The sequence below is a fragment of the Zootoca vivipara genome, chromosome 16, assembly GCF_963506605.1.
Source record: "Zootoca vivipara chromosome 16, rZooViv1.1, whole genome shotgun sequence".
Classification (NCBI taxonomy): domain Eukaryota; kingdom Metazoa; phylum Chordata; class Lepidosauria; order Squamata; family Lacertidae; genus Zootoca; species Zootoca vivipara.
The window spans coordinates 1,735,710-1,753,565 of record NC_083291.1 but is presented as its reverse complement, the minus strand read 5'-3'; the positions used below and the strand labels follow the sequence as shown (position 1 = coordinate 1,753,565).

The window sequence follows — 17,856 nt, the reverse complement described above, 5'->3', positions numbered from 1 at the left end:
TTTGTGTGTGTATGCTCAGAGGATTTTCTTTTTAGCACTCCTAATAATAATTTCTAGCTTTAAGAATGGCTCTCGTTTTAGATAGCAAAAGGTTTCTCAGGCTGAGCACGTATGTCTACCTTTCCTGAATCACCTTTTCAAGCTAAACATAGGAGGTGGCAAATATTTAATTGGTCTTGGTCTTGCTAGTGCTCACAGTCTTTCCGTCGCTTCAGACCGAGGTGGACTTTCTTCTGACAAACCATTGGATCGGCATGGTGATTGATACCCTTCTTAGCATCATAGACAGTCGCTATCGCCCCAAGGGTCGAGTCTTCCCATGGTTCTATCAGGTAGGCCCAAGTATATTTTACCAGTAAAGGCTGAAACGATCCGACCTGTACATTTTTAGGAATGGGGAATGAATAGATCTGGATCTATTATCATCTCTGGTATGTGGGGCCCAGCATGGAGCACACTCTCTGTTTCCCTTTAAAGTTTGAATGGGAGAAAAACGGAGCTCACTGCATGATCTCCATAACGCATCCCTCATTTTCATCTGAGAAACGTTGGAGGGTATGACACAGCAGTGAGGGAATGTGCCACTAAAAAGTAAAGGTAAAGGTACCTCTGACCATTAGGTCCATTCGCGGACGAATCTGGGGTTCCGCGCTCATCTCGCTCTATAGGCCAAGGGAGCCGGCGTTTGTCCGCAGACAGCTTCCAGGTCATGTGGCCAGCAGGACTAAGCCACTTCTGGTGAACCAGAGCAGCGGACGGAAACGCTGTTTACCTTCCCACTGGAGTGGTTCCTATTTATCTACTTGCACTTGACGTGATTTCGAACTGCTAGGTGGGCAGGAGCAGGGACCAAATGACAGGAGTTCACCCCGTCACAGAGATTCAAACCACCGACCTTCCGATCGGCAAGCCCTGGGCTCAGTGGTTTAGACTGAAGGGAGAGATTTGCCAATTGTATTATTGAGCTAAATCTGATCATATAGTTGCATTGTATAATTCTGATTGTATGGCTTAGCCCCCCCCCCCCCCCCCAATATCCCTGGGATGTCTTGCTTAAAATGCTTTCCTCTTTGCCTCTTCGTGTCTGTACCAAAGTGGGCCAAAGTGTAATGAAAACATTCGACAGCTAGCTACCAAGGCCAGATGACTGTCTTGTCTGATGCCACCAGTCTGACGCACAGAACAGGCAAGATAGTCAGGAACTCAAGCCCCCACTCAAGGCTGCTTGAGGATGCTACCGGGGTAGCATGAGTCAGCATGTGTTTACAAGAAGAACCAGACACAGGAAGATCCTTATATGTACTTGTAACTTATGACCCCCTTGCGTTCTCATTTACCAAGAAGTGTATAAGAATCTTTGCAAATTTGTGTTTCTTTACTCTTGTCGTGAAGCTGATCACCAAGAGTCTCTTAAATTTAAGAATTAAATTCTTTCTCTGAATTCAACCCTCGGTGTCATTATTGACTGTCTCTGTCCCTGCCTGGGCGCAACTTAAGGACCCTTATGAGCTAATAAGGCTGCAAGACCATAGCGCCACCCGCGTCCCATGTGCCGCTAAGGATGGGCAAATTTGTCTGCTTTGGTTTCTCTCCATTTCTAATGTTTCCAAACCTTAAGTTCAGCTTGCATCTTTTTTTAAAGTTCTTGTGAAAATTTATTCACACTTTAGTGTGAATTTCTTCTCATTTGTATGCAATTTTGCCTAACATGTGGGGACGTGGGTGGCGCTGTGATCTAAACCACTGAGCCTTGGGCTTGCCCATCAGAAGGTCGGTGGTTCGAATCCCTGCGACAGAGTGATCTCCCGTCGCTCTGTCCCAGCTCCTGCCAACCTAGCAGTTGGAAAGCACGTCAAAGTGCAAGTAGATAAATAGGTACTGCTGTGGAGGGAAGCTAAACGGCGTTTCCATGCGCTGCTCTGGTGTCGGTGTTCAGTTGCACCAGAAGTGGTTTAGTCCTGCTGGTTACATGACCCAGAAATCTGTCTGTGGACAAATGCCAGTTCCCTCAGTCTGAAAGCGAGATATGCGCCGCAACCCCATAGTCGCCTTTGAAGGGACTTAACCGTCTAGGGGTCCTTTACCTTTTTACCTTTTACCTTACAGTTGGGCTGCCACCAGCTGTAGCTCGAGGGTCCGCTGTGGGCCTGGACAGCAGCAGCTGTGTTCTATTGATGGGTCAAAGCCAGAAGCTGTGAGTTGCTGCCAGAGACGCTCGTCTGGTTGTTAACTGTCTGAGGCTTCTGTATTCCAGTTGGTTCCCAAAGGTTGACGCACTGTACACAGTCGGAATACTTGAATCCGAAATACGCTGTGGTTTTATGAACCCATTGCGAACAGTATGTTTCCCACATTTTTTATATATGTGGGATAATTCCGCAGATTTGGCACAAAGGACACCTGCCGCCACACTGCTTGTTTCTGTACGTGGTTGGGCACTCTTGTGAAGTTTGCGTCTCTGAAATCCTCTTGTGGTTTTACTTTGCAGAAGGGGACATCCTTTTGTGCTGTAATGTGGGTTTTCAAATTTCAGCACTCTGCTGCTTCTAAGTTTTGGAAAGCAAGTTATATATTTGAAAACTGTGCTTTATTTGTTGTGAATTGCCTTGAGTTCATGGGAGTTGGTGGGTGGGTTTACAATTTTAAGAATAAATGATTTTCAACAAGCTTTAATCTCCTTGCATTTTAGACGATTCTGTGAGATTTGCAGATATTTCAGTCCTTGAATCATTTCATGGGAAATTCCAATAAAGCTGTAATTATGGAATTTATTAACGTTCGCAATTATATATCTATAAAAGGAACAGGGTCATACAGTCCCATCTGTTTTTCCAAGTGCAGATTTGCATGTCTTTCCTCTGTAAAAAGCATAAAGGTAAAGGGACTCCTGACCATTAGGTCCAGTCGTGACCGAGTCTGGGGTTGCGCGCTCATCTCGCATTATTGGCCGAGGGAGCCGGCGAATAGCTTCCAGGTCATGTGGCCAGCATGACAAAGCCGCTTCTGGCAAACCAGAGCAGCACATGGAAACGCCGTTTACCTTTACCTTCCCGCTGTAGCGGTTCCTATTTATCTACTTGCATTTTGACATGCTTTCGAACTGCTAGGTTGGCAGGAGCTGGGACCAAGCAACGGGACTCACCCCGTCACAGGGATTCAAACTGCTGACCTTTTGATCAGCAAGCCCTAGGCTCAGTGGTTTAACCACAGCGCCACCTGGGTAATATTATTTGCTTATTTCAGGGTCCAAAAAACAAAGCAGTAGTAAACATAGCCATGGATAATTCTGTTACCAGATGCAGCGCAAATACAGTTTTGTTTCTTTTCAAGATTTCCTAATGATGTAAAGGGCAAAGTCAGTAACTTTTGGGGGTTTTGTTTTGTCTCCAGAAATCCTACTCTGGTGAAAACACTGCTAGTGTTATTGCTCGTTCCTGTGCAGCGACTGCTTTGTCTCTCTTGGTGCCGGTTTTTATTGCCTCCTACAAGGAGAAGGTGGAGGAAGTCGTGAATTTGATGGTTGCCATGTTACCTGGGAAACCAAATGCAGATGAGTCTCAAGCTGTTCAAATTCACATGGGCCTTGCTTTGGGGATGTTTGTCTCACGGTTATGTGAAGAGAAAGTCAGGTATGGATTACCTTGTGCGGCAGGTGTGTAAATAACTCCCTCCCCCCCCTTCCCATGTGAGACATTTAAATTATGCAGAGCAACATATTTGGATTTCTGCACTTAACGACTCCCAAGGTGCTCTGCAAGACGATTTCATTATCTCTTGGCTTCCTGGACCTCCCATCCTCTTCCTCTTTGTGTTAATTTGTTAATGCTACCTCCCCCCCGCCCCCCCGACTCGCCAAATGTGCTCTGAGTCTCCCATCGAATCTCCTAGCGAGGGTGTTTGGTGCATGTCGCGGGAGGAAACAGGGCAAGTTCTGTTTCCCAAGTGGAAATTTTTGCTCTGAGAGAATTAGATAGTTGGATACCACCCCAAAACATCAGGTGATTTCACCTTAAGATACCTGGTTTCCACCCCCAGGCACCACATCCCCAAAAAACACTGGTTGCGTTTCCAGCACTTGTCTCAGGCCTCTCTCTTAAAAAACAGAAGCAAATCAGGGCGCTGCATTTCCAAACTGATCCCAGTATAGAAAACAGAGAAGGCAACGAACCTTTCTCTCCTAGCCGAGATGCCTGGCCAAAGTTAAAGAGGCGTTAACTAGCCCTGCAAAGATTAGCCCCTCCACTACGGTTGCCGTTCCCGTTGGCTGCTTATAGTCACCCTGTGACTTGTACCCACATTCGGTATGTAAATTGGGCTGGGATATAGAAGGATACCCAAACTGCGGGAGGCTGTGGAAGACAGGAGTGCCTGGCGTGCTCTGGTCCACGGGGTCACGAAGAGTCGGACACGACTAAATGACTAAACAACAACAATATGAACGACTCGACAACCAAATTTTTTTACTTACGAATGGGGCAAATGGGCGCACGCTTACGCATTTCTCGACATCCGAACGGAAACCGCGGCGGTTTTAGATAGGGTTTTTTCGACTTATGAATTTTTAGATGGGGTTGCTTCGACTTACAAATTTTTTCGTTTCCAATGCATTCCTATGGGAAATCGCGTTTCCAATTGCGCTTTTCGACTTACGAATTTTTCGACCTACGAAGGTGCCTTTGGAACGGATTAAATTCGTAAGTCAAGGCACCCCAATCCTAGTAGCCCAGCGGCTGTCATTGGATTAACGCGCCTTAATAATTGCCACTTATAGAGCACCCTGAAGGAAAGGGAAAGGGAATGCAGCAGTGTCCTATTTGTATCACACAAGTATTTTCTTCTTCCTCTTTTGGTTTGGTCCAGTGATGTCTCTGGAAAACAAATGGATCTGCTGTTGGTGAAGTCCTTGGATGCCTTAGAGGGCTGCTGCTTTGACACAAGCCTGGAGTACAAGTAAGCATGTCGTACAGTTGCCTGCATTTTGACTGGATGCGTTGGGCAGTGTTTCTCAACCTTTTTTGGGCCAAGGCACACCTGTTCCATGAAAAAAATCACGAGGCACACCACCATTAAAAAAGTTAAAAAAATTAACTCTGTGCCGCCCTATATTGACTATATAATTATGACTGTAAGAAACACTTGCCAATTGCTGTGTTGGTTGCAATCTCCTGTAATAAGGCTTCACAAGCCGCTGATTTCTCTGCCAGCACAATCCTTTGCTCAGCAAGTTTCAGGTTGAGCTCATCCAGCCAGCTTCTTTAAGTTTGTCTAAAACCACCCTCCCGTGGTGGTGGCTGTTGAGACCCCGTCGTGACCCGGCCGGCTTCCTTTCTAGCGGGTTAGTGCTGTTTATTGGCGGCCGCCAGGCACGTGACAATGCAAATCACCCTTCTCGTCGCCGCACGTCGCGGCACACCAGCCAGCGTCTCGTGGCACACTAGTGTGCGGCGGAACAGCGGTTGAGAAACGCTGCTATAGGGGTTAGTGTTGGACTCGGACCACGGAGCGCAGGATTCTGTGGGCACCAAAACTGGCGTTTGTATCTTACTCATAGGAGCCCCACCGAAATGAATGGACCTAACTTACTTGTGTTTGTTAATTTCAGTGGGTCTACTCTAAGTAAAACTCACTGGTCCTACCACCCTGAATAATAAGGTGAATTAAGGAGAATTCAGGGGTCTTCCCCACGACCCCAAATTGAAGCGTGATACCAGTTTTTAAAACCTCCAGCCAGCTTCCCACAAAGCCTTGTGTTAGTCTGTTTCTGCGTTGTTCTGTATTTCCAAATACCGCTGGGTTTCTTCTCCATATGCTTTGGAAGAAGTGAGGCTTTGCAAAATATTACCTGGGGAGGTCTGGGTTGTTGTTGTTTTGTTAAAGCTCACCAGTGGAGTGGATTTTTCTTTGAAAAAAAGTTTTGCTCCACTTGATCAACAGCAGCAGCAACAACTACAGCTCTTCATAGCATGAACCAGCGTACTGGACAGCCTCACGCTATTCAGCCCGTCGGAGACCTGTAAAACCTTCTCGGGAGGCCAGGCACAAGCAACTCCCAAGAAGAAAGACTGTGCAAAGCTTTAAAAATGTAAAAGGAAGGGTACACACTACTCAGCCACCTCTCACATATCAACCAGTTTCAAACTTTATTTCCGTCACAGACCAGCATAAGATAAAACATACGGATAAACTGAACACATAAGACTTAAAACAGGTAAGGGATAAAAACTAGTAATTAAAAGGTGATTACATCATACATACTTTAAAAGATAGAAACAGGGACAAACAGCTCAAAGCAGCTATAAGGAAGGGAGCGTGAAGGAGCACAGGTCTTGCAATTGGGGCCTAGTTTGTGACGCAAGCCATCCTCCGGCGAATATCCATCACGGCCGAACCGTGTGTATATGGGTTGGTCTGGCTATGGACAGATGGAGTTGGTGTGGCAAAGCCCAATTCATCCTAGTGGACGGACTCCCGCTGCCTTCTTGTCTGAAACTGGCAGGCATAATCTACTCTAGAGGCGCTCCTGTGCCTGTAACTTTCATCCACTTTGGCTAAAATGGAAAGAGGTTGCAGATTCCCACCGATAGTGAAAGGGAAAACAGTTTGAAACACACAGAGGATATTCAAAAACAGATTTTAAAAATGCACAAATGCAGATTTAATGTGAATATTGGGGCTTGTGCACACCCCTGTTTTTGTTTTAATGTAATTGCTTTTCTTTGTATACATATTTCAGTTTCACCCACGTGTGCCTGCATTTTCAGGGTACATGTGCAGGGAAACAAGTTTGTATATCTGCCCCAAATATTACAAGGTGAGCTCTAATAAGTACCTGTTAAAACTATGGTTTGTGGAGCAACTCGGATAGGCAGGCAAGCAAGCGCAGCCACACACTCTGGACTTCAGGCACCAGTCCTTGCAATCTGCATTTAAGGGAATCAGGTGTATTTATTTGGGCCAGTAAAAATGACTCTTCAAATGAGGGCTTTCACAGCAGCGGAAGCGCTTCATGGAAGCCATTATTTCCATACAGCATGTGGGAAATTGCATCCATACAAACCTTGGGCTGCTTCACCCATTACATTTCCCCACACTGAAGTGTAAGGAAAACCATGTGTTCCCTATTATATGATTCCCCCCCCCCTTTTTCGCCATGAGCACACCGGTCAGGAAATGTGCTTCAAGCAAGACAGTAAGAGCTGTTTGACAGTGGAATTTGCTGCCAAGGAGTGTGCTGGAGCCTCCTTCTTTGGAGGTCTTTAAGCAGAGGCTTGACAGCCATATGTCAAGAATGCTTTGATGGTGTTTCCTGCTTGGCAGGGGGTTGGACTGGATGGCCCTTGTGGTCTCTTCCAACTCTATGATTCTAAGACACTCTTAATTTTGGTTCGTGAGTAAGCCTACTGCCAGTTGAGGCAGCCCAAGCCTGGCAGAGGGAAAACAAACCTTTGAAATTAAGTTTGACTGATTCCCTGCTTTTCAACAGTGTTCGTTCCACCAGGCTGCCTTATTTGGTGCAACAGGGACTAGCTGGCCCACTGCACCACAAAAGCATTTCACCTTGCTTTTTGGCCGCTTCAGAATTCACTGAAAATCTGAACCTTGTTGGGAGCAGAACGCAGTACCCAGCCCTGCAAATGCATGCAAATATGTGCAGATTCTGTGCTCCCTTGGCCCAGGGTTTAGATTTGTCTTTGTCACTGAGAATCTGCAACCCTCGCTGTCATCCAAGAGAAGCTTGGTTTGGGGTTGGATTGGCACGACTCTGCTCCCGCCTGGCAAAGGGGAAGGGGCATATGGCAAAAGGAAGCTGCGTCGGCCCCGTCGCTTTGCAGTGCCCCCTGCTTCAAGTCGGGAGTTCCCGCGCAGCCCGAGATGAAAGCCCCGCGGCCCTCGCCAAATTAGCTTCCCCTGCCAGCCAAGAGCAGATGGAAGGACTGAGACAATGGTGCAGAGATGAAAGATGAAAGATCTTTCCCATCCTGTTTGAAGTGTGGGAAGAAGGGAAAGAAATAAAGCCTCTGTTACTATGGACACGGCGTGGCATCATCTCCTAGGTGGAAAAATATTGTTAGTTTCGGAACTTCTTGCCCCGTTTCAAGGTAGAGTCCGTGAAACTCTGAAAGGGGAGGAGAGCGCCAGTGTTTTGACTTGGCAGTGGGACGTCCGAATTGCACAACCATCCCGTGCGCAGCATTTCATCGCCGCTACAAGTGAATTTGCCTAATTCCTTCAGCCCCTGGCCTCCACCTCGTCCTCTGGCAGCAGATTCCATAACATAATTATGCGTTGTGTAATTTTACACAAGCTTTTAATTTTGTCTGACCTGAATCTACAGCGTTAAGAGAGAAACACCCCCTTTCCCCACTCTCTGTAATATGTTGGGAAAATCTTCTGCCTTTCCCCCTTTGTTGCCTGTCTTTCTAAACTAAAAGGCCTGTTGAATTTATCCTGATCCAGGCGGTCTCTCCTTGATCTTGTCACTTGCCCTTTTCAGCACCTTCTCTAGTCCTACACATGATCCTTTTTAAGAGGAGACAGCCAAAACTTTAAGCATCCTTCTAAATTTGAGAGCCAAAGGCACCAAAACGTCTCAGTCATCCAGCTTTGCCCTCTTCCAAAGCACTCGTATTTCAATCCCACCTTATCCCATCCTAGTTTCTCTCCCCCCCAACCCCCCCAACATTTCATGCCTACTGAGCATGCTCAGTCCTCATTGGGACATTTTAGGGGTTCCCCCCCCCCCTTAGAGGGGTTTTTTCAACAGCTCACATTTTTCAGTTCTTCAAACATCCTTGGCCAATGAATTGATATTTTTTAATCTGCCAATTAGCTCCAGAATCCTTGAGGAATTTTCTGATTGCCTAAAATACAGACATATCTTGCATGGGGTCTGTTGATAGTGCGCAAAAGAGCTCTCTAAGGTGCACTGCTGCCATCTGGTGGGGGCAGAACTTTCAATGTGCAGTTGTAATATTTTTTGTGCTCCTCCACGATGAAATAGTTGTGCCAGTGGGCATTTTGTCTACAAGCCCGTTCATTCACAAATGCCTCTGTAGCACATTTGCTGTGAATATGTGGAATATGTCAACAGAAAGGGAAATACCGTACTTTCCCGTCTATAAGACGCCCCCATGTATAAGACACCCCTTTGATTTTGGGGACTCAAATTTAAGAAGATGGGGGGGAGATGGCACAGAGTTGTTGAGCTTTGTTGGGGGGTTTTCCCAAAAATCACTCACCCACATGTTTTGCAAAATCCTCTTCCTGTCTGTCCCCTCGCCGGCAGAAGCTGCCAATTGCCCGCCCAACTGCCGGAGTGTCAGCCAATCAACACCACCCATTGACGCAACAACCAATAGCACGCACAATATCCACTGACAGCTGCACCAGCAACCAGTCAAATGTCCACCCTATGCCCTACCCAGGTATAAGACGACCCCCACTTTTTAGCATGATTTTAAAAGAAAAAAACCATGTCTTATACACAGAAAATTACGGTAATTTTCCTTTCTAACGGCTGATATAGATACAGGAGTGCCTATAAAGCCACGGCAGGTTCAAAACAGTTCTGGCATTCCCTTGTGGGCCAGTCACAGAAAGGGACTTTGCCAACTGCAGGGGCCACAGAACGTCCCATTTAGAGATTCCTCCGCCATTGCAGGGGAGCAAGGCGTCTCCTGTGCTGCAGGGGGCTGCAGCAATGTCTGATTTGGCTGCCACAAATACTTTCAAATATCTGAAAGGCTGTCTGTCCCATGGAAGATGGAGCAGACTTGTTTTCTGCTGCTCCTGAGGGGACGACCCAAACCTATAAACCACAAGGCTAAAGCTCAGGAATGCTACTAAGCTTCTGCCTACAGTATCAACTTCCTACACTTTTCAGTGATCGCTGATCCATGGCTGTTTGATGTACCTTTGGGGACAATTAATTTGGGATGTATTCATTATTGGTTGTTTATATGCAGGCCTGCCATTTCCATCTCTGTATTGTATTTGAATGTAATGGATTTCATTTTATACTATTGCCAGCTGATGAAGAATTATCATTGAAACAGTTCATTATCCCGGAAGAACTGTTCTGTCTTCTGCTGTGCTTGGAGACATTTGGAGTGACATTTGGAGCACCGACCATCTCACTCCTGTGTTGCTGTTCTTATAGCACGTCGCTGTGGAAAGGTGTTCAGCCTCAATTTCAGTGATTCTTTATAGTGACATAACCATTATAGTGACATAACCAGGTGGCGCTGTGGTTAAACCACTGAGCCTAGGGCTTGCTGATCAGAAGGTCGGCGGTTCGAATCCCTGTGACGGGGTGCGCGGTCCCAGCTCCTGCCAACCTAGCAGTTCGAAAGCACGTCTAAATGCAAGTAGATAAATAGGAACCGCTACAGCGGGAAGGTAAACGGCGTTTCCATGTGCTGCTCTGGTTTGCCAGAAGCGGCTTTGTCATGCTGGCCACATGACCTGGAAGCTATACGCCGGCTCCCTCGGCCAATAATGCGAGATGAGCGCGCAACCCCAGAGTCGGTCACGACTGGACCTAATGGTCAGGGGTCCCTTTACCTTTACCTTTACCTTAACCATTCTAATTGTTCTGCTTATGGAATAGTTACTTGACTCTTATTAGTTTGTGACTCCCCGTACATATTGCATGTCTTCTGTCTGAATTTTGAAACAGTTTGATGGTGTTATATCATTGTTGTCAATATATTATTAGCCTACGTGTTGCTTGATGTTGTTCAGATTATAAAGGTCAGGAATGACATTCTGATGGCAAGAGCTATTGGGCAGTGGAAAGGACTCCCTTGGAAGCCAATAGACTCTCCTTCATCGGAGATTTTTAGATGGAGGCTGGATGGCCGTTTGTCAGAGATTCTTTAGCTGTGATTCCTGCATTGCTGTATGCCAAACAGATTCCCCCTGAGGGTCCTTCCAGCCCTACAATTCTATGACTCACATTGCCACAAATTCAGGGTTCTTTTGGGAGGGGAGTGTTAGGGAACCTCAGGCCTGGGGGCCAAATGTGGCCCCCAGCCCTCTCTGTCACACACACACACACACACACACACACACACACACACAAACACATTAATTATTGAGTTTTACATTGCAAATTAAAATTCAACCATTAAATATCATCATCATCATCATCATCATCATCACCATCTAGAATTCCCTGACTCCTTTCACTCCCCTCCACCTTTCCATGCTTACCATTTTCAATCTTTTCCCAATGTTTCACTTATTTTCTCTATTTTTCTTAAATAACCCAATTTTACCTTAAGGTTTTTTTTAAAACATTACAAGTGTTACTCAAATCCTGCCAAAGTTTTTAGTTGTTTACAGTGTTCTCTTAGGTATATTGTGATTTTTTTTCCTTTCCTTCTTAAAGTTCCCCTCTTCCTGGTTTCTGATTTTCCCAGTCAATTTCGGCGTAGTCCATCTTCTTCATCAACCAATCGTCTCTGGTTGGGACTTTATCTTCTTTCCATCTCTGGGCCAGTAGTATTCGCACTGCTGTTGTCACATACATAAATAACCATTTCTGCTCCTTTGGTATCTCTGCACCTAAATTTCACAAACATTATTTTAAACATTTTTTTCGACTCATTATATATCATTTCCCAGAACAAATTCAGTTTTTCAATGAAGTCTGTTTATGCTTGGATTCGTAAAAGGGTTATCACTGATAATGCAGTCAGAGGCTTATCACACACAGAATGCTTTCCCAAGAAGCTGCTTCCAACATTCAGCCATGAGTAACTTTGTGTGTTTGTACAAAAAACACCCACACACGTGGAGCATGTAAACTTGCCCTTAAAAGTTCTGTGCATCTCTTAATATCAATCCATAATATCAATTTCTCATGTATTGTTTGTAGTCAAAAATGTTTTGTGGCTGTATTCCTGAGTTGTGAAAAACCATCCCCCCGTTGTGTATAGAACTAACGTACGGTTCCCAATACTTTTTAGTCTTATTAGACTCTCCTATTTCTGTTTTAAGCACTGGATGCATCTTGGGTGTCGGGCTTGTTCTGTCGCTGATGTGTCGCAGCAGCCAATCAGAAGGCCAGCCTGACATCTCTGCCTCCCTGCATAAACTGAGCAAATACTTGGATGGGGCAGAAGACCAAAGCAGAACGTTTCAGGAGGTAACACTCTCCAGTCTCCCATTTCTCCCAACCTCCCACCCCAAGTCACATGCAGTTCAATCGTTCATTAAAAAACAAACTCACCGACTCTTTCTAAAATTCTGTCTTACTCTTCCTGTTATCCAGATTCTTGCCTATGCGGTTGCCTGTGTCTGCATTTCCGCTTTTAGTGTTAAGATCATCGAGGCCACGGAGGCAGAGGAGATCATGAACAAGCTGCAGAAATTAGCAGAAACCAATCAGCAGGTTGTATCGAGAGCTTGCCATCCATTTCACATTTGCTCACAAATAGAAGTTTCTGCAATATGTAGTGTTGGAATTGTAGAATTGTAGAGTTAGAAGGGGCCACAAGGATCATCTAGTCCAACTGCCTGCAGTGCAGGAATATTTTGCTCAGCGTGGGGCTCAAACCCACAACCCTCAGAGTCTCATGCTCTGCCGACAGCTGTCAGACCAAAGGCCCGTCCCAGAAGCCTACAGCACCTGGTATTCCCAGGTGGTCTCCCATCCAAGTGCTAACCAAGTCTGACCCTGCTTAGCTTCTGAGACCAGACGAGATCGGGTGTGTTCAGGGTGGTATGTTTTATCACATACTATCTACAGTCGTACCTTGGAAGTTGAACGGAATCCGTTCTGGAAGTCCCTTTGACTTCCAAAACGTTCGAAGACCAAATTGTGGGTTCTGTTTGGCTGCAGGAAGCTCCTGCAGCCAATCGGAAGCCCCGCCGGATGTTTGGCTTCCAAAAATAGTTTGCAAATCGGAACACTCACTTCTGGGTTTGTGACGTCAGGGGACTTTTGGGAACTAAGTATAACTGTTCGAAATCAAGGTACGGCTGTATTACCTTTCTTACATTTTATGTTAATGCTGTAATGAGCACACAAGTAGAAGAATAGGGAAAACAGACAAACTGTGTCAAGTAAACATATAATAATAATTATTAAAGCTTGTCACAGACCTACTGTTTGGCTCTGTGCTTTTTGCAGCTTTTGGTTCTGTCCTGATGTTCAAACAAGAACATGCAGCACTATACTTGAAAAGGAGGGGATTTTATTTTATTTTCTTAACACAATGCATACAATTGCAACTGGCCTTTCTAAACGCCTGCCTGGCTTACGTTTTTGGTTCTGTTTCAGACACCTGGGTTTGCCTTAGCATTGGGGAACATTGTTCACGGATTGTCTGCAAGTGGACATGGCAAAGCGGAAGACCTCGGCAACAGGCTGTTTCCTGCATGGATGAAAATTGTTCTTGCAGAGGTACGGGGTTGTGTTTTGTTGCTGTTGACAGTTTCAGGCGACAATCATCTGAGAATAGGGTGCCCCATTTTCATAGGTGACCAAGCTTTAGAAGCTGTAAATATTTTGGAAAACAACTTTATTTGCTGCTTTAAACCATACCCCCAGCGAAAAATAAAAAATATAAAAAAGTATAACTGAAAGCCATAACATATTTTAACCTTTCTGGTCTGCAGAGATTGCTTTTGCTTTCAGTTCAGTGGTTTTCAAACATATTGGCTTCAAGAAACACTCCACGTAGCCCTTGTCTGCCAAAGATCCCTGCATTCAACACTCAATTCATACACCCAGCATGGCATATGCTCCCTTCCTGTCCTTTTTGAATTGAAAGAACATCCTAGAGCAGACCTGTCATTGTAATGTGACCATAAAATCAATAAAAATCATTTATTAAAAAAAAAAATAGCCCAGAGATGGAAACAACAGGAGTTGCCAACAAAAGAATAGTGGCAGATGAAAATGATGGACTTTGCAGAACTGGCAAAACTGACGGGAAGACCATGCAGGGTGTTTTCCATCCTGGGCATCCACTAATTCAGTGTTTCCCAACCCTGGGTCTCCAGCTGTTTTCGGACTACAATTCCCAGAATCCCTGACTTGCTAGCTAGGGATGATGGGAGTTGAAGTCCAAAAACAGCTGAAGATCCAAGGTTGGGAAACACTGCACTAACTTACCAACATTCCACAAATGCCTGGAAAATAAATACATTCTGCACACTGTTCTGCACGATCCATTTGTGTTTTGTTTCAATTTCAGGGAGGTCCTACAATGCAAAGGCTTGCAGCAATCCATGGGCTGGTTTCTGTGGTGGGTTCTGAAGGAGCCATGATACAGGTAGAGTACCTGATGATTCGTGCCTGACATATGTCTATTTTTAAGTGCCGTTGAGGCCACTTTGTAAGCCGGTTATTTTGCTTCAGAAGAATTTCCGCAATCGTGTTGTGCTGCCAACATGCATACCCAGCCAGTGGAAACCTGAATATGTTAACATCATTTCCTCACAACCCTTCAAAACAGATGAAAAACTCTCCCTGTTCTAATACACTGTTGTTTTGTAAAATGGTGGCTGGGCATTGGGTTGACATGGGTGGCACTGTGGTCGAAACCTCCGAGCCTCTTGGGCTTGCCGATCGGAAGGTCGGCAGTTCGAATTACCTGACCTGTTGCTGGCACCCTTGTGGCACCCTCACCAGTGGCAGCTCCCACAAACTCCCATCAGGGATGGAGAGCAGCTTTTACCTTTCCGGGAAGGTTGTCTTCAAGTCTTGCATTTCCCCCACGAAGTATAAATGAGGAGAAATCCGGTGATCCCCTGCCATTGGTAATCAAGACTGTTTCTATGGGAATTTTAGTATTTCTGGGTCATGCTTCTCAGCATTGGAGTGGCCAACTTGTTGGCCTCCGATATCTGTATGTGTACCCGTCCATCAATCTCTGTCTTTCTGTCCTGCCTTTCCCCACCCTATAGCTCCTTAAGCAATGATTGCATGGTTAGGCTTTGCCTTCAGCTGCTTATAGAGGGTTTCTTGCCTGCCATCCACCTCCCCCTTTTTCTTTGACAGCTGAAAGCTGAGTCCATCCAGTCTTCCCAGTTTCAGAGCAAACTTAATGAGGTCATCAGAATCCTGAGTCAGGTGAGAGACTTCCATTGGGCTTTTCACATTGATACGCAAGCCAAGATGTGCTTGGTCTTAGAGCAGGGGTCAGCAAACTTTTACGGAGATAGGCGAGGGACACCCGATCTCCAGGGTGGGTGGGTGGGTGGGTGGCTCACTCGATGGGTAGGCAGGCGCAGGTGGGGGGGGTGAAGGGCTTGGAGGAAGGGGCTCGTTCAGGATCTGCTGTGCCTTAAGGCCGCATAGCACACTGTGCAATTTAAAGGCGCCCCAGCACCACCAAAGACTCTTGGGAATTGTAGTTTACCCCTCGTGGAGCTACAGTTCCCAGCAACCTTCAAAAACTGCAGCTGCCAGGATTCTTGGCGGGGGGGGGGGGTATTTGGTATCATAGAATTGGAAGGGACCTCCAAGGATCATCTAGATCAGGAGTCAGCAAACTTTTTCAGCAGGGGGCCGGTCCACTGTCCCTCAGACCTTGTGGGGGGCTGGACTATATTTTTTTGGGAGGGATAAAGGAATTCCTATGCCCCACAAATAACCCAGAGATGCATTTTAAATAAAAGGACACATTCTACTCATGTAAAAACATGCTGATTCCTGGACCATCTGCGGGCCAGATTTAGAAGGCGATTGGGCCACATCCGGCCCCCGGGCCTTAGTTTGGGGACCCCTGTCTTAAAGGATGACATTGGTATAGTGGGCATAACAGAGACCTGGTGGAACAGCAATTACCAGTGGGACACTGCAGTGACATGCAGTCAGTGGAAGGACTAAATAGGCTAAATAAACATTCAAAAAAACTTTCTGACAGTAAGAGCTGTTCGGCAGTGGAACAGACTCCCACGAGAGGTGGCGGACTCTCCTTCCTTGGACGTTTTGAAGCAGAGGTTGGATGGCCACCTGTCAGGGATGCTTTAGCTGAGATTCCTGCATTGCAGGGGGTTGGACTAGATGACCCTTGGTGTCAGGGACTGGGCAGAGGAGGAATGGTGGGGAGGAAGAAGAAGAAGAAGACAGTATGGATCTACAACAGGGGTTTGAGGGAGGTGAGGGGAAAAGCTGGAAAATCATGAGAGAGCCAGAATAACACGTCATGCGAAAGCATTCCAGACCCTCCATCTCCTAGGACCCAGCGGGGCTTAAAAGTAGGTAGGAGAGCAAAGAGCTCAAAGACAAAGGGCATGTAGCAGCACCTGTAGAGGAGGTGATGATGATGATGACGAATGAGGAAGTGTTAAAGAAGCGGGGTGGAGATTCACTCGAGACAACGCCATTATCCAAGAGGCTGTGGTCTATAGCCTCTCTGTAAAGTACAAAATGAAAAAGGACTGTAAGAAACTTACCCTTGTATTTATACTTTCCTGGACATCCAGCCGGGAGCCGCTGACAGTATCCTGACACTTGGGTCCCTTCCAGCTAAGATAATTCTAGATAAATAATTCTCTCAATGAGAGATCTGCATTGGCCCCGAGCACAATTCAAAGTGCTGGTGCTCACCTTGAAAGCCCGAAATGGCCTCGGCCCAGTATATCTGAAGGAGCATCTCCACCCCTCTATTGTTCTGCTTGGACACTGAGGTCCAGCTCCGAGGGCCTTCTGGTGGTTCCCTCACTGCGAGAAGTGAGGTTATAGGGAACCAGGCAGAGGGCCTTCTCGGTAGTGGCACCCGCCCTGTGGAACGCCCTCCCATCGGATGTCAAGGAAATAAACAACTATCCTACTTTTAAAAGACATCTGAAGGCAGCCCTGTTTAGGGAAGTTTTTAATCTTTAATGCTGTATTGTTTTTAATATTCGATTGGGAGCTGCCCAGAGTGGCTGGGGAAACTCACCCAGAGGGGCGGGGTATAAATTATTATTATTATTATTATTATTATTATTATTATTATTATATTATATAACCTGGGAGCAATTTGTCCTCCTTTGTCTTCTGTTAAAAGCAGGAGTTGCTGGCCACAGCAATAGCCTCTTGGCAAGGGAGGAGGGGGTTGTGAATGTTGCAACTTCATATAGCCAACCCATTCTGGTTATAGGGAATACAAAATATAACTTAAGTTTGTAATCTTACTGACACGTTGCTCAGTAATGCCTGCTCAGGCAGTGGAAATGATTCCTTTGGCTCACATGTGATGGTTGCACCGGCAGATAATCAGCTTTTCTGGCGTGATCGGCCTTCAGACAAACGCAGCGTGGCTATTGGGACATCTGCATCTCTCCACTGTTTCCTCAACCCACAGTCGAACATCTGGTGAGCATTCTTGCAGAGAATTCTATTATGGGTGGTATAGATGCTGAAGATGAAACAAAATAAAAAAATTCCTTCCAGTAGCACCTTAGAGACCAACTAAGTTTGTCATTGGCATGAGCTTTCGTGTGCATGCACACTTTTGACTACAGAAGACCAACACGGCTGCCTACCTGTAACGAGATGCTGAAGATGTTGTTGCAAAGTCCACCAGACTGCATTGATTGCATCCAAATGTGAATCCAAGATGGATTTGACCGTTTGCCTCCATTCAAAAGAACAATACTTTTGCTAAATTTGCTCTTTCAAATGGGGGTCCATTGGCAAATGAAAATCTTGGGTCGTATTCTGATGCAATGAAGTTGACCTGAGTTAGGAACTAGTCATTGGATTGTCTCTGCACATTTCCAAATAACATGCCACCACCTCCTTTTTCAATCCACTTCTGAAACTTTGTCATGGTGCCAAGGTTAATTGCAATTTCTGGACCTCTCGAAGGCATCCATTGTTGAGGTCTGTCTAAAATTGAATCTAAAACTGGC

At 45.9% G+C, this 17,856-nt stretch overlaps 1 protein-coding gene across 2 annotated transcripts in view; it reads left to right on the top strand.

Moving 5' to 3' along the window:
• The window catches only part of FOCAD (focadhesin), a 106,510-nt gene that overhangs the window by 76,018 nt on the left and 12,636 nt on the right, over nucleotides 1–17,856 (top strand). For both annotated transcript variants that reach the window (XM_060269017.1, XM_035140663.2), the window contains 9 exons: nucleotides 216–332; nucleotides 3,391–3,629; nucleotides 4,861–4,950; nucleotides 12,004–12,151; nucleotides 12,278–12,397; nucleotides 13,289–13,411; nucleotides 14,208–14,285; nucleotides 15,014–15,085; nucleotides 17,215–17,317. In XM_060269017.1, coding sequence (XP_060125000.1) covers nucleotides 216–332; nucleotides 3,391–3,629; nucleotides 4,861–4,950; nucleotides 12,004–12,151; nucleotides 12,278–12,397; nucleotides 13,289–13,411; nucleotides 14,208–14,285; nucleotides 15,014–15,085; nucleotides 17,215–17,317 — 1,090 coding nt within the window. The remainder of the gene's footprint in view (nucleotides 1–215; nucleotides 333–3,390; nucleotides 3,630–4,860; nucleotides 4,951–12,003; nucleotides 12,152–12,277; nucleotides 12,398–13,288; nucleotides 13,412–14,207; nucleotides 14,286–15,013; nucleotides 15,086–17,214; nucleotides 17,318–17,856) is intronic.